This window comes from Antechinus flavipes, chromosome 3 (genome assembly GCF_016432865.1).
Source record: "Antechinus flavipes isolate AdamAnt ecotype Samford, QLD, Australia chromosome 3, AdamAnt_v2, whole genome shotgun sequence".
In the NCBI taxonomy this organism is placed as follows: domain Eukaryota; kingdom Metazoa; phylum Chordata; class Mammalia; order Dasyuromorphia; family Dasyuridae; genus Antechinus; species Antechinus flavipes.
The window spans coordinates 63,884,654-63,901,462 of NC_067400.1; the positions used below are offsets into that span (position 1 = coordinate 63,884,654).

Sequence of the window (16,809 nt, forward strand, 5' to 3'; positions counted from 1 at the left end):
TGTTGATGTGGTGCAGCTTCTAGGGAAGATGCAGCAATAACCCGAAGGTCCCTTGGCCTGGGAGTGATGTCGTTGAAAATGAGTTGTTTCTTCCCATAGATTATCCTGCCCCAGTTTACTCTATATGACAGGGTGCTATGGCTACAAATGTTGCTGGATGTCAGATAATAGCCTGTTGGTCAGTGATAACATTAGTCTCAGAAACTAATGAGCAACAATAGTGGGGTGCTTAAAATTGATATAAGCACAGAACAAAATTGGGTGTCTGCCACTTGACTTAGTGACATTTCCGGCCTAAAAACATACCTCCAAAAGGTTCCCAAGTGAGCTCTAGGCAGAAAATTATAGATAACTTACCTGCTCACAAAGTCAGAACCAGACCATCCTCTATTCTACCTCTAAGACATAAAATTAGCATATTAATAACATGAAGCACCTGGTTTCTCTAGATTTCCTATAAATTTATCTTCTGGTTCTTTGCTAACTTCTTTTGGAACTTAGCCCATCTCAAATGGCCTTACTATTATAATGAACTTTGTCCCTTGACTTGGAAATGGGTCAGTGCCTGCGAATTCTTTAGAGACATCTCCCAATGCCAGTCTGGAACCCCAATATTTTGGGATCCCCCTTGAACCCTAACAATTTCATTGCTTGATTAATATGATTAATTAGGGACAAGCTTTTTCAGATGAGAGCTTTCACTTTTTTGATCATTTTGGTTTTGTTTTTTCGGTTAATATCATTGCAGTCATTTATACTATTTTTCTGGTTCCTTTTGTTTTACTTTGTATCAGATCATTTCAGCTAAGTAATACTTTGTATTTTATGTTATCAAAAGACTGGAAACAAAGTAGTTTGAGGTATATGTACGTAAAGAAGTACTACTTAGCAAAAGATACAATGAATATGATGAATAGAGATAAGCATTGGAAGACAAATGATCTGATCCCTAAACAACCAAATTAAATAAACAATGAAAAAGTATCAAGTATTTACTATGTAGCTAGCACTGTTGCTAAGCTCTAGGGACACAGAAGGGGAAAAAAAAAAAAAAAAACATTCCCTGCCCTCAAGGAGTTTGCTTTCTAATAGGGAAAACCAAAGATAGATAGAGGCAGATAGGTAGGTAGGTAGATGGATGGATGGATGGATGGATGGATGAGAGGAGAGAGAGAGAGAGAGAGAGAGAGAGAGAGAGAGAGAGAGAGCATACAAAGTAGAAGCAAGGTAACCTTGGGTGGGGAGAGGAGGACATTTTAGGCTTAGGGAATGTTTGTCGAAGCATGGAGATAGGAGATTGTTATATGAAGAAGTAGGTCAGAGATGACTGGATTGTCAGAGTATATAAACGATGGTAGCCTGTTTGATTACAAAGGCAGGAGACAGCAGGCTGTGAAGAGCTTTAAATGCTAACAAAGGACTTTTGTATTAATTCCTAGAGGTAGTAAGTAGTCATTGGAATTGGAGGGTGGAGGGAGGCAGGGTGGGAGAGACTTGAGAGAGTGACTAATTAGAAAGCCACTGCAATAGTCTAGATGAACTGAACATGCTGGTGCATGCCTCTAAGTAATCCCATCTCTCAGGAAGCTAAAGTGTAATTGCTGGATCAATTGAACTCAGGAGTTCTTAGCTGCAGTAGAAATGCAACCTCTCTGGATCTTAAAAGTCCCCTCATTCACCACCCAGTCCTGGGCATTTCTTACAAGGAAAAAATGCAGAAATAATTGAGTTTCAGATAGATGTGATTGCTAATCCAGCATGCTTTATGATTATAAAATCCTGTAAAATCTTTTTCAGTGAACTCCCAAATTAAAAAGGCTGATTTATCCCCCTTCATTTCTCCTGTCTGAGAGCAAATTCAGAGCCTGAATAGAAAATTTGTGGGATACAGAGGCACCAAGTGCTATTTCTTCTTAAGGTCAGAACCTCAATTCCCATTCAAATTTTTAAATCTCAGAGATAGACACAATGAGGAAACACATGTGGACAAAAAGAATAAAACACTTTATTTGAAATAAGCTTCCAAGTTCTTTATTTAGTACTCCTCTCCCTCTTCTTCCTCCCCTTCCCCTTCCAAACTATCCATGCCCACTTCCTCGTAATCTTTCTCCAGAGCTGCCATGTCCTCCCGAGCCTCAGAGAACTCTCCTTCCTCCATACCCTCACCTACATACCAGTGCACAAATGCCCTCTTGGCGTACATCAGGTCAAACTTGTGGTCTAGACGAGCCCAGGCTTCGGCAATGGCGGTCGTGTTGCTCAGCATGCACACCGCCCGCTGCACCTTGGCCAGGTCCCCGCCAGGGACCACGGTGGGCGGCTGGTAGTTGATGCCAACCTTGAAGCCAGTGGGGCACCAGTCCACAAACTGAATGGTACGCTTGGTCTTGATGGTGGCGATGGCAGCATTGACATCTTTGGGCACCACGTCGCCACGGTACAGGAGGCAGCAGGCCATGTATTTGCCATGACGAGGGTCGCACTTCACCATCTGGTTGGCCGGCTCAAAGCAGGCGTTGGTGATCTCGGACACCGAGAGTTGCTCATGGTAGGCCTTCTCGGCCGAGATAACAGGCGCGTAGGTGGCCAGGGGGAAATGGATTCTAGGATAAGGCACCAGGTTGGTCTGGAACTCCGTTAGGTCTACATTAAGGGCGCCGTCAAAGCGCAGAGAAGCTGTGATAGAAGAAACAATCTGACCTATGAGACGATTGAGGTTGGTGTATGTGGGACGTTCGATGTCCAGGTTTCGGCGGCAGATATCATAGATGGCCTCATTGTCCACCATGAAGGCACAGTCGGAGTGCTCAAGGGTGGTGTGGGTGGTCAGGATGGAGTTGTAGGGCTCCACCACGGCTGTAGAAATTTGGGGCGCCGGGTAGATGGAGAACTCCAGCTTGGACTTCTTGCCATAGTCTACTGAGAGCCGTTCCATCAACAGGGAGGTGAAGCCAGAGCCGGTGCCGCCCCCAAAGCTATGGAAAATGAGGAAACCCTGGAGTCCTGTACATTGGTCAGCCTGGAAATGAGGAAAAGGCCAGGAAGGAGAAAATGAAAAATGTGACAAGATGCCACAAGTGTGAGGGGGGAAAAAAGACAGAAAAGAAAATTATTTGAAATCCTTAAAGTTTTTTTTTTTTTAAACTTTTGAAAGCCTTTCACAAGACACTTCACAGAAATGAGCAAAGGGTTCAAGGGATCCTTTTTGCTATGCCTCAAAGAAAAAAATACAATTTTTTCATCTTCCTCTTCTTTTATTTTGGAAAAATATCTGACATTCCAAAGGATCAATTTTCTGCCATTTGCTCTAGACATGATTTAAGAACCAGTTTATGCCCTCCCATTTCCCTAGACTCCTGTTTCACCCTAATTTTGGAAGCACTATGTAGTGAATGGTAAAAACTAAAAAGGGTGGTTTGTTGATTTTGTTTTTGTTTTGCTCTTAGTGAGTTGCCCAAATCAATCACTGGGTAATCAGCAAATGGCCAGAGAAAGAAATTAGTATCCTTTTCATCTATGTTAGTCAATTATAGGGATCCTTGTGCTTTATACTAGCTACCTATCTATATTTATTATGTAGGCTTTCCTGTAGGATATTTCTGGATTTCATAGCTCTCTCAACCAATCCACTGGCTTCTATATCTTGAGCTGTCACCTACTATGTGTCTAACAATGCTGTAGGATATCAACAAGATATGATCCCTACCTTCAAGGAAAATACAGTTTCTCACTTTCAAATTCTGTTAGTGGCCAGCCATTTATGTTCTAATTTTACTTCTGGGACCTCAAAATGAGACTTTCCTCTTAAACTACAATTTCCTTTTCCCCTGTCTGGTCTGACTTCTTCCTCACTACAACAGGAAAGGACCTAGCTGCCCCAATGCCCCTATGATCCCTTCTTCTTTGAATAGGCAATCCTTACCAGCTTTCGGATTCGATCTAGTACCAAATCAATAAGTTCTTTCCCGATAGTGTAGTGGCCTCGTGCATAATTGTTGGCAGCATCTTCCTTGCCTGTGATGAGCTGCTCTGGATGGAAAAGCTGGCGGTAGGTACCAGTTCGAACCTCATCTGTAATGAGCATAAACTTTGGTCTTTCCATGTCTTATGGTCTGGTTGAAGGGATAGAGTAGGCTGAGAGACTTAGGGGGCTGAAGACACCCTACTTAAAGGTCCTTATCTTTGTATCCTCATCTAGTTATAGTTATTGCTAAAGTCCTTCAAATCAATAAATATTTACCAATGATAATATATCCAGAGCAGTATGCTTTACTTTGAAGTGCAAGTAGGGGAATAGAGGATCATCTTGAACTAAAATAGATCCTTGAAGCTTAGGGACTAAAAGACAGAGTTTTGACTCCAATTAATTGCTGTAATAAGAAAAATTAAGAATAAAGAATATTTGCATCTCCTATGATCTCCAGTGGAATAAAACAGCTGGATGTGGTAAATAGGGCTAAGGACAAGTGCAAACTGAACTCACCAATTACTGTGGGCTCCAAGTCCACAAAGACAGCCCGAGGCACATGCTTGCCAGCCCCAGTTTCACTGAAGAAGGTATTGAAGGAGTCATCACCCCCTCCAATGGTCTTGTCACTGGGCATCTGCCCATCAGGTTGAATGCCATGCTCCAGGCAGTACAGCTCCCAACAGGCATTACCAATCTGCACACCAGCCTGACCCACATGGATTGAAATACACTCACGCTAGGAGAAAAGAAAAGAAAAAAATATTTGTGAAAGAGAGAAACTGGTCTTCCAGAAGAGGGTTTCCTTTTGTGCCTCAGTATAGATTATGACAATTTTGAACTAGAAAGGATTGTAGAAAATTGCCCACTCCAATGCCTTAATTTTACAGATAAGGAAATTGAACTCTAAGAGGGAAAACTGAAGTTCCTAGGATGATGAAAAAGGTCTAAATAATTAATTTTCTGGTGTCCAATTCATGAGAAATAATAATTCAACTAACAAGAATCTAATATTTGATTATTATATGCAAGGCATAGGGAATTAAAGAAAAAAAATAACATTGTCTTTTCTCTCAAGTCATTTATCAGAAGTAGGATCTGATGCTAGATCCTTAGATCCCTAATCTAGCACTCTACCCACTATGTCACGTGGAAAGGGGGTGTGTCTCAAGCATTGAGAATAACCTGTGTAAAATGACACGGATGTGAGAATAAACAGGAAGGGGTTTGATTAGAAGGAAAACAGGAAGAATTTGATTAGGATATAGTTGACTGTAAAGAGGAATAGTATGGAATAGTTCTGGAAGGGAAATTGGGAGTCAAATTGTGGAGAGTCTTAGGTAATTATCAAAAGAGTTAATATTTTATTCTGAGAGTAATGAGGAGACACCAAATGTCTTTGGGCAAGGGAGGAGCGTGGTCAGACATATGAATTAAGATTCTGGCAACTGTAAGAAGTTCTGGTTGGGAAGAAAGGGATGATGATTCAGAAAGACAAATTAGGGAGATATTACAATAGTCCGAGTAAGACATAACATGGATCTCAAATACAATGGCAGTAGTGTGAATAGAGAGGAATAATGAGTGCCAAGGATTTTATTGCCAAGGTAGAAGGGCAAGGACTTGATCTTGAATGTAAGGGAGGAGGTGGGAATGGTGGAGAGGAGAGGATGAGGAAAATTCTCAGACAACTTCAAGATTTAAGTTTAAGTAACTGGGAGAATGGCTAATGTCATCATTAGAACTAGGAATATTGACAGTAGGATTTTGAAATGAAGATGATGACTTGTTGAATTTGATGCCAATTGGGCATCCAGATGAAGCTGGTGAACATGCAGCTGGAAATGTAAGATTAGAGTGTAAGGAGATCAGATGTTGACTAGAAGGTATTAAATGCTAGGGTGCCCCAACCTAACTTTGAGCCCTTCAGGCTGAAACCCTGAAGGGCAATTGTAGATTGGGAAGTGTTGACTCTAATGACAAAGCATCTTGTAGAAAATTCTGCAGTCTGGCAAAAAAAGATACAGCTAATTCTTGCCAGAGAGGAAATGAGGATCCTTTAAAGGATGAGAGCTAGATTTAAGTGACAGTGCAGGAAACAAGAGATAATGAGGAGGAAAAGTGGAAAAGAGAGACTTTTTTTTGTTCCCATTTAAGCCAGAGAATTTAGTTGAAAAGGCAGGAATGGGTCTGGAAGCTAGAAATCCTCAGGGAGAGCTCAGTGAAACTGCTGAGGCTTTTTTCCTCTTTTAACCATACATATTTCTAGAGTGTAGTATTTATTTAATATGTCTTCAAAAAAAAGTCCCTTGATTTCCTCACCATATGACCTAAGACTGAGGGTCAAGGAAGGTCTGAATTTTTAATCCTTGTTCTAAAGCAGATTTTTGAGATCCAACAAGAGAAGGAAAAAGGTACCCATTCATGTACTCCCTCCCACCTACCCCCATTCTGTGATTCTGTGGTAACTAGATTAGCTAAACCCTTTTGTTTCTTCTCAATTTTGCCCTGTCCCCAAGTCCCAGATTTCTCAGGATTTAGAAATGAAAAGGACCTTAGAAAGCATAAGATCACAGATTTGGAATTGGGAGGGACCTTAAGGGACATCTAATCAAACACACTCATTTTACAGATGGGGAAACTGAGGGCCACTCAGTGGCTAAGATATACATGGTTAGAAAGTAGAAGGTTGGGATCTGAGCTAAGGTCTTCTGACTCTTTCTACTATATCATAGTAATCAACTCCCTCATCTTACATATCAGGAAAATGAAGTCTGGAATGGTTGTGCTTTGCCAAAAAATGAAAGTTAGTAAATAGTAGGACTAGGATTCCAACTCAGGTCTTTCAACTCCATTCTCAGTGGCTCTTTCCACTACACTATACTGCTTCTCTGACCCTGAGTAAGTGCAACGAACTTTTACTTGGTATTGATCCATTAAGGGGAGGAGTTAGACCTATTCCCTAACACCAATAAAAGGAGTTCCAAGGAGTTTTGACTATCTGGTATTTGTGACATTGATGGATATGAATTGAACCTAGGGAGATGCAGTAAGGCTGAAAAGATAGGTTGGAATCAGTTTGTAGAGGGTGTTAAATATTAAACTAATAGATTTATAGTAACTTAAAGCTAATTTCAAGTAAGAGTGTGATATGATTATATATCTATGTACCTAAGAAACTGTCTAAAGGAGGTATTGAGGAAGAAATGAATTCAGATGAAAGCAAAGGGGTCAGAAGGAAAGGGAAGCAATTAGGCAGCTCCACTAGAATCTGTGGAGAAAATAAAGGAAGCCACATCTAAAGAGGGATTCTAATTCCTCTTTGTAATTCTACTTCTAATTTCTAAAGAGGAATTAATTCACAAAGAGATGGTCAGGTAAGAAACTAACCTGAGTTCATTTCAGAGTGCTTTACAATAGCTTAATAGGGTATCAGACTCTAGAGAATTTAGGATTTAGGGCATTAATAAAAAAAAAACTACAAAAAATATTCTGAGTACTTTTCTGTTTTCTCTATAATTGCTATTACCTTTTGAAGGGGACCCCTGAACTTCTTGTGCTCAGTATTCTTAGCTGAATGAGCCCGCATATGGTTCAGACCCCAATGTCCCACTCCCAAACCGCTTTGCCTCATTTTAAAATCTGCTTTTCCCTAAAAAACAAAAAGCAAAAAACTACCCCAATCCCTCCTTTTTCTATACTGCAAGTTTCTCCTGCTTCTAGCATACACTCTCAAATTTTTATGTAAATATATATTGTTTGTTCTGGAATTACTCTTCCTAGCAACACATCTCAACACACCCCAACACACACACACACACACACACACACACACACACACACACGAGACATACACACACCCCAGTACTCTAAAGAGAAACTGGATGAAGGAGGCACTGGGGAGAAACATTCAGATAAAAGCAGAAGGATCAAAGGGAAAGGGAAGCCAATGAGCAGCTCCCTTGGAATTTGTTGGGAAAATAAAGGAAGTCACTTCTAAATGGGATTTGTCTTAATTCACACACAGCTGGTCAGGTAAGAGGATGAAATGAGTTCATTTCAAAGAGCTTTAGAGCAGATTCTTGGTCAACTCCCTAGACTTAATTTGGGCCTTTAATCATTAAAGAAAACTACCAACTTTCTGGGCTAGTTCTGTTTTCCCTGTAATTGCCATTACCCTTTTGGGGGAAACCAATGAACTTTTTCTTCTGCTGGATATTCATAGCTCCAAGAATGCAAATATGATTCAGACCTCACTATCTCCCCTATCACCTAAAACTCCTCCCCTCTCAGGAAAAACACCTTTCCTTCTTTACCGCCAGTCTCTCCTGTTTCTGGGACACTCATCCTTTTACTGAGACTTATATTGTATATTGTACAGTTGCTTCTTCCCCTAGTAACACACACACACACACATACATACACTATTCTGAAGATTTCTGTTATAGTAGCAAACAATCCCCCTTTTTGACCCTTACCCTATGTTACTTGTCACCACCACTTAAACCCCTTCTTTAGACTTACCATCTTGCTCTGATGTTGTATGCCAAATGATGCTTCAGGAATGACACTGATCTGAATGAGTGAGAACAGCCAGAGAGATCTCTTCTTATAATCTGGGTTAGACTCTCAGGGGGGTGTGTTGTTAGAAACAACCTCAGAGAAGCAGACTCGTCAGCTTGGTTACCATGGCTTGAGCTTGCTGGCCCACAGCCCAAACAGAAAGCTGGAGGAGAAGGTGCCCTGGGCTCTGTAACTGTGGGCATGGTAACAGGGCAGGTACACAGAGCCTCTGTTGCCCCAGCTTGTTTCCTGGTGTCACACCCTAGGCCTTCACAGACCGCAGAAAAGTTCTTAGGGAACTCTTTCCTTAAATTCTAACCCCAAATGTCTAGATGAAGTTTTGGAATTGGGATGGAACATCTGCAATGACTCAGAACAAATAAAGCCAAAGGGAAGTAAACACCAAATACAGGTATGGAGGATAATTGAAGGAATCCTAGAATTCTATGAAATGTTCATTTCCTCATGCATAACATAATGGAAGGATCTTTGGATTTGGCACCTGAAGGCCTGGGTTCAAATGGCAACTCTCCCAATGATTACTTGGGCAAAATACTTACTTGATGATCTCTGTTTTCTTAACTATCAAATGAAATAGTTGGATTTAATGATTTCTGTGGTTACTTACTTCCAGTTCTAAATCTTATGAATACAAAAGGTGAAATTCATTTCTGAAGCTCAACTCTTCCATCTACATTGTAGTCAGCCTCCTCTTTCCATAGAAAGAGGCTTTGAAAGACTGTACTTAAACACACGCCATTTCGTTGGTGTGCCAGCTTGGTTTTTAAGCATACTTCCATTGCCATTCTTTCTTTGTACCACTTTGACCACTTTCTCTCTTGTAGGACACTCATGGTATAACAGATAAAGAACTGTTTGAAGTCAGGAAGACTTCATATCATGCCTTAGGAGCATACTACCAGTGTGACTTTGGGCAGGCCATTTAACATCCAAGTCTCAGTTTTTCTTAAATACAAAATGGGGATATTAGTGATCAAATTAGATCATGTATGCACAGTGTTTTGCAAACTTTATAATATTATATAAATGTGAGTTATTATTATAGGTCATTTCCCTCAATCCTTCTTCTCAAGGCAAAATATAACAAAAATATCCAGGAGGTCATTCATTCTATTAGTGGAGATACATTTCTTCTCTCCTTGCATTATTTTAAAAGAAGATCATCTGGACATAGTAATGTTTGGGGAGGAGAGGGATTTAAGGGTATTGCACAGCAAACATGGTCATGAGAATTCTTTATTTTAGATCTTGATTGTTCCATTCTATGAATAGAATGGATTTGCCTGTTTAGATCACTGGCAGATATTTACTGGGACATGTCCTGTAATAGCTCATCAAAAATGAGGAGAGCTCTTTAAGTCTCATCCACTGAGGATAAATTAATTGGTTTAGACTAGTTGGCACTGAACTGGTAAACTCCAAGGGAGTTCCCTTTGCACTTTGTGCTAGGTCTTTAAAAAGGATTGTTATATACAGTATATATACAATGTTATACAATGTTATGCACGTGTAACATATTGCATATTCAGGCTCTTTTTGTTTGTTTTTGCATTTCCTTCCCCCTCCCCCATTTTCTGAGACCAATGAGCAGAGAGTGGCTTAGAAGGAGGAAATGAGGGAACACAGGAAGAATATGACTCCCCCTTTTACTCTGGGAAAGGATTAACACCCCCAATTTAGGGTATTTCACCAATGTTCCTATCACATTGGGACCAAGATTAATATCTCTAAAGCAGGACTGAGAACAGGCAGAGGATGGACACAAATAAAGATGTCACTGGTAACTATATGTGCACGCTGGTCTTCAGGCTGTGAAGTATGGGGGGGATGGGGAAAAGTGCTAGATATTGGCTTAGGAGACTCGAGTTCAATTCTTGATTGTCATTTCCTGCTTGTGTCATCTTGAATAAATCACCTAATCAATCCCTCTAGACCTTAGCTGTAATGAAAGGTACTACATAAACCTCTAGGTTCCTTTCCAACTAACAATCTATGATCCCATGATTCTGCCATGGTCTAGAACTCTAAAGTCCATGCTTCAAAGAAGCTCATTCAGCTTGGAGGTCAGGGCAGCTCCAGGATGCTGATGATAATATCTGAGTACAAAGCTACTCAGATATTTCCATATGTAGAAAAAGGGATTATGTGATTGTTTTCCAAGCCCTGAGGTCAGAGACATGGGGCAACCAAATAGGAAACTGGGAAATTCCTAGTCTGGAATATTTCTACAGAGGTTTCAATATATAGGCATAGAGGTCCAAGGGAAATGATAGGGAAATAAGGGGGTGGTCTAAAGCACGAGCAGAGGAAATAATTAGGGAACATACAGATCACTGGACAAATACAAACTAGGCCATAAACATGCGAGTTTTTTCATAATACCACCAATTAGGGTAAGATAGAGGGGTTGCTTCCCTAGCCATCCCAAGTTGCTTATTTTGGGGGAGAATCTAAGCTTTCATAATAGTATCATAAATTTGGAATGCCTATACTGATCCCCCAGGGTGAAAGAAGGACTAATTGGAGTTCTTTTTGTTTCTAAAAGAATAAAACACAGGGAGATACTATTCTCCTCTAGAGGACTGAGGAAATGCAGACAAAGGTAAAACCTACTGAAGAGGAAAGAAAAATGGTGTCTACTGTTCATGGCCTGTGTGTGTTTGTTTTTCATTTTTCCCTGAATATTTATAAAGGAGCTAAGGACCCTTTTAGTATCATCTATAGAGACCTAGGTTAAATATAGATATTTCCAAAAAGGAACTCTTATTCTGTGTTCCCTTCCTCCCCTTCCCTCACCCATAGTCTTCAAACCAACAAGATACTCCATTTGCCAGCTCCAAGAATTTTTCTCTGGCTATTCCCCATCTTGCCTAAAATATTCTGCCTCTTCATTTCCATCTACTGACTTCCTTAGCTTCTCAAGTCTCAGTTAAAGTCCATTCTACAAAAAACTTTTCCAGTCCTCCTCAATCTTGCTTCCTTCCTTCTGAGATTATTTTATCTTGTATATATCTCTTGTTCATATAATAATTCTTTGAATGCCGTCTCCTCCATTCAATTGTTTCTTGAGGACAGAGAATGTTGCCTTTTCTTTGTATGCCCAATAGTGCAGAACTTGATACATAATAGCAATTAATAAATGCTTGATTCACCAGTGGGGGTATAATGAAAAAGAGAGGGTGATTTGAAGGATGAACTCTAGATTCAACCAGTCCACGTGAGCTCTGACACTATGTTGCTGGGATACAGTTACATCTCGGGAGCTTGTCTGGGAGTCCAAACTAAGGATTAAAGTTACACAGTAGGACTCCCTAGAAAGAAAAAAGGAACCCCCCAAAAATGAATTTCTTATGGAATAATTTCCAACATAGTGATATCTGAAATAATAGGAGACAACAGGGCCCTTCCTAGAGCATCTCAAATCCCAGTAGATAGCGAGGAGACACAAAGGATCACTTTGATTTATGATAAACTCAGGAAAATTTGAGTTCAAAACCTGTCTTGGATGCTTACTAGCCAGGTGATCACTTAATCTCTTTTAGCTTAAGCTTCCTCATCTATATAATGAAGATTTTATATGTAATAGTATCTGACAGGATTATTAGGATTAAAATACCTGTACAGAACTTTGTAAACCTTAAAATCCTATATGAATGCTAGCTATCAAGTTGGTTATAAAGATGGTTTGCCTAGGCTTTAAGGGCTGTAGACCAAAGGTTCCAAGGATAGAAATGGTCTTTCTTCCATTTAGTTACTTGAGGTCCAGAGACTGAAAACTGCATTGGTTGAGGGGATATCTAAATAGAGGCTATCATAATCCATTAGAAAATTGAGGTTGCAAAAAATCTTCACTTTCTAGATAGAATGAAAAACTCCAGAGAATAGGAGAGGAGAGTCAGATTCACAGGACTGTTGTTGTTTTTCCTTCATTCTCAAAGAGGACCATGACATCAGGGAGATAATGCCAGGAGATAATGGTTGTAAATTATTTGTATTTAAGTGAGGGAGAGCTGTGCTAAATCACCAACTTCACTTTCTCCTCCAGAGCCATCTGGATCCAGTAGCAAGACATACATCAGGATGACTGAAGATAGCCTTGGATGCAGTGGGAGACCTTGCCCTTTTTAAGCTAATAGGTCTCAGTTTGTTTATGGAAAAACCCATTCAGTGATTCAGGATAGATTGGAGATTAGTCAGTAAAGGAGAGGAGATAGCCAAAAAAGAGAGACCAATGAGGCTATTAGAAAAGTTGTAAGAGAAAGGGAAAGTCACACATGACTCAAAGGTTACAAACCTAAGTGATAAGGAGGCAAACTTCAGTAAGTATTGGGAAGTTGGCAAGGCGGAACAAATGAGTTGTTTTAAATGTGCTCAAATTTAAATTCTAGGAGGCAACTAAAAATATGAAAGGTACTCAGGAGAAGCTGGGAAGATATACCAGATATTTCCACTGTGGATATGTAGGTCTCAGGGACCTGTTTGAAGAGGGCAATTTTGGGGGTCACTTTATAGAAGCTTTCTAGTACCTATTTTTTGTCCCCACTAAGATTTGCAATTAGAGAGGCACTATGATAGAACTTGATTCAAATTCTTTCTTTGTAAACTTGGTAATAGTAGGACATTTAACCTCTCAGCCAGTTCCTTATTTGTTGCTGTTGTTCATAGAGAACCAATGACATCATGGATGATGTCTAGACTTGTGTATGAATTGGATTTAAGCTAAGCAGAGCTATATAAAGTCATCAGCTTCACACTCTCTCAGAATCATCATAGTCCAGTGGCAGAACAAAAGTCAAGATGACTGGGATACAGTGGATGATTTTGGTATCTTCTCTGTCTAATCAAGCCCTAAGAGCCCTATAGCTGTTGTCTTAGCATGGACTTCAAGGGCACTGGAACACATTTTTCTCATCTGTCCAATTCCTCCAGGGAATTCACACGCTTGGGATAAATATCCCCCAAACTCAAAAGGGCCATGAGACCTATCCATTTCCTTTAACCTGGTTTAGCCCATCGGCTGAGACATGTTAGCAGGGTGTGGCTACTGCCCATGCTACATTTTCTTAAGAGTCTTAGGTAAGAGTTGAGTGCACAGTGGACACCAAAGGTGAATGAGAAATTCTGAAAAAAAAGCTAAGTAAACTCTCAAAACAAAGATGCTAGTCCTCCTTGAATGTCCCACATTCCTTCTTATTTGTAAAACGAGAGGAATAGATGGAAGGACTTCTAACTTCCCATCTAGCTCTAAATCTAAGATCCTATAGATTGATGACTCGGCCTTATAGTTCTGACTGATCATTATCTAATGTGAAAGAGAAATTCCTCTAAAAAGCAAAATAGATCCAGCAGGGCAACAACATAACATTGAGAAACAAAACTACTGGGTTCTAGTCAATCTGGTCTATCCCACAAATGCATCCTGATCATATATTTATCTCTCTCCTTAGCTGTCTAGTTAGCTAGGACGAGTTACTTGACCTCTCTCTCAGCCTCAGTTTTCTCAACTATACAATGAGAATTTTTTATGTAACAGCTCCTACTTCATAGAATTCTTAGAACTGAAATATCAGTATAGTACCTTGCAAACCTTAAAGTGTTATAGAGGTGCTAGCTATTATTAGATTAAGCTAATAAATATGACTTAACTAATCTTCATGAAACAGAGACCAAAGGCTCCAAGAGCAAAAATGTTATCTCTCCCATTTATATTTTCCTTCCTCTTCTCTGCCTATCTGAATCCTACTTATCCTCTAAGGAAAGCCTAACTCAAATTCCATTTCCTTTAAAGCCTTCCTTGGACATTGTCATCACTCTTTGAACATCTATAATATATGTTGTCTGAATAACTAATTATTTACTGATTATATATTGCCATGGTTCTATTACTTATCTTTCCATATATATGCCTTCCCCTTCTGGCTAAGATCAATGGTTCCAAAGAGTATGTCCTGAATTCCTTACTAATGTATCCCAAATTGTATAATTTATACTGATAATCATATAGTGTACTTCAATTTCTCATGGAAAATGATATTATTGGGAGCAAAAATTTTTTTGAAAATGTACTACATTGTAAACTCTTTGAAAGTTGATGAGTTTTCCCCCTTTGCTTGTGTCTCCACAGTGCTGAAGATATTGTTTAAAAGTAGACATGTAATTTATTTCATTTTAAGAGGGAGCTCTCCTGTAAGGAGCCCACCAGTGTAAATGACCCACTTCTTTGCAATTTTATAGTCTTGAAGATGGGTTTGGAGAACCCTAAGAAATTAAGTTTCTCCATTGACATCATCAACACATGTCAGAGTGAAATCAGGTCTCTCAGTACATCAATTCAAACTTTGTTCACTGTGCCACTGCCCCTTCATATATCTATCTATAATATATGTACCTATATATAATATTTATGTATCTATATATACGTATCTATAATATTTATACATATTTATATCTATGTGTACCTACATATACATACATCTATATTTCTGTACCTATATATACATATCTACTATATAAATGTGTACCTATATATACATATCTATAATATATATATGTACCTATATACACACATATCTATAATGTATGTGTACCTATATATACATATCTACAATATGTGTACTTATATATACATATCTATCATATATGTGTACTATATATACATATCTATAATATGTGTACCTATATATACATATCTATATGTGTACCTATATATACATATCTATATGTGTACCTATAGATACATATCTATAATATGCACCTATATATACATATCTATATTTATGTACCTACATATACATATCTAGAATGTAATGTACTTATATGTACATATCTACAATATGTGTATCTATATATACATATCTATAATATGCACCTATATATATATATATCTATATGTGTACCTATAGATACATATCTATAATATGCAATTATATATACATATCTATATTTATGTACCTACATATACATATCTAGAATGTATGTGTACTTATATGTACATATCTACAATATGTGTATCTATACATACATATCTATAATATGCACCTATATATACATATCTATATGTGTACCTATAGATACATATCTATAATATGCACCTATATATACATATCTATATTTATGTACTTACATATACATATCTAGAATGTATGTGTACTTATATGTACATATCTACAATATGTGTATCTATACATACATATCTATGTGTACCTGTACCTATATATACATATCTATAATATATGTACCTATATATATTTAAGTGGTGCACAAAATATTTATCAAATGATTGATCCGCACTTTTGTTCCCTTCCTTGGCAGAAGTGGAAGCAACCTCTTTTACCACGATCCAAATAAGAAGGTCCAATCGGGAAATGTGAGTGCAAAAGTGACCCCTGAGTTCAAGGTGAGACGGATCTCTCTAGCACCTAGGGCACTGAGAGCACTGGTAAAAGAGACAGTGATGATGGTTTTGAGTGGGGAGGGGGGGTGAGGGATGTGAAGTCGTACTGAGAACTCGTAGCATCCCTTACCTATATATACAAGGAGCCGCCCCTTAAATTGTTGCTGTCTACCTGTAGGGAAAGGGAAATTGACGCAATTACTCTTGCAAAGAAACCTCAGGCAATCTTTCAGAGTCGGGCACCGGGGCTTCCTCTCTCCAATCCCTCGGATTCGCCAACCTCTATCCTTTTGGGAAACTCTGGGGGATCGTGGTACCTGCTGGAATTAATAGTTGGCGTAGCCAGAAGAACGTTCAAGAGTTGATTGACGCTGCAGCTACCTGGAATCTTGTCCTGGGAAGAAAGGATGGCAAGGAAAGAAAGCGGGACCTGAGCACCTTTTCTCTAGAAAACGTGTCAGGAGCGCGGGTCTGGATCAGAAAGCCTAATCAGACAGGATCTAAAGGCTCCAGGTGCAGCCATCCTCCCCCAACGGTTGAGAAAGGAAGTTCCGTAAGATGAAAAGTTTCCCCGCTCTCCTCCCCATGCTAGCCGGCAGAGTCCTTGACCCCGACTCTATTCTGAGAAAGAGGCGTCAGAGTCTGGGCTCGTGCTCCCAGACATTGTGCAGCAAACGAAGGAAGGGTTCGGGCCGAGTGTTGCAGGGCACTCCTAGGGCTGGAGCCTCCCCTGGGTGGGACGGAGGAGAGAGAGCTGGTGAAACCGCCCCACCGGCCGACCGCCGCCGGGGTGTGGTCTCAGGGACAGCGACCTCCCCATAATGTTTGGTGGGCGTGGCATCCGCCTAAGCGTCCCCTCCTTTGT

General features: G+C 39.6%; 1 protein-coding gene across 4 annotated transcripts; it reads right to left on the reverse strand.

Moving 5' to 3' along the window:
* Window positions 1-1,983: 1,983 nt before the first annotated feature.
* Window positions 1,984-16,731, reverse strand: LOC127553080 (tubulin alpha-1D chain). Of its 4 annotated transcripts, XM_051983509.1 has the most exons (7): window positions 16,262-16,731; window positions 16,075-16,116; window positions 8,492-8,542; window positions 7,497-7,619; window positions 4,484-4,706; window positions 3,923-4,071; window positions 1,984-3,019 (listed from the first exon to the last, which is right to left on the reverse strand). In XM_051983509.1, the coding sequence occupies exons 3-7, from the start codon at window positions 8,492-8,494 to the stop codon at window positions 2,036-2,038; spliced, it is 1,482 nt and encodes a 493-aa protein (XP_051839469.1). In that variant the 5' UTR covers window positions 8,495-8,542; window positions 16,075-16,116; window positions 16,262-16,731; the 3' UTR covers window positions 1,984-2,035. The 4 variants fall into 4 exon arrangements, with proteins under 4 accessions (XP_051839469.1, XP_051839470.1, XP_051839471.1 ...); XM_051983510.1 differs by lacking the exon at window positions 16,075-16,116; XM_051983511.1 differs by lacking the exon at window positions 7,497-7,619.
* Window positions 16,732-16,809: the final 78 nt, after the last annotated feature.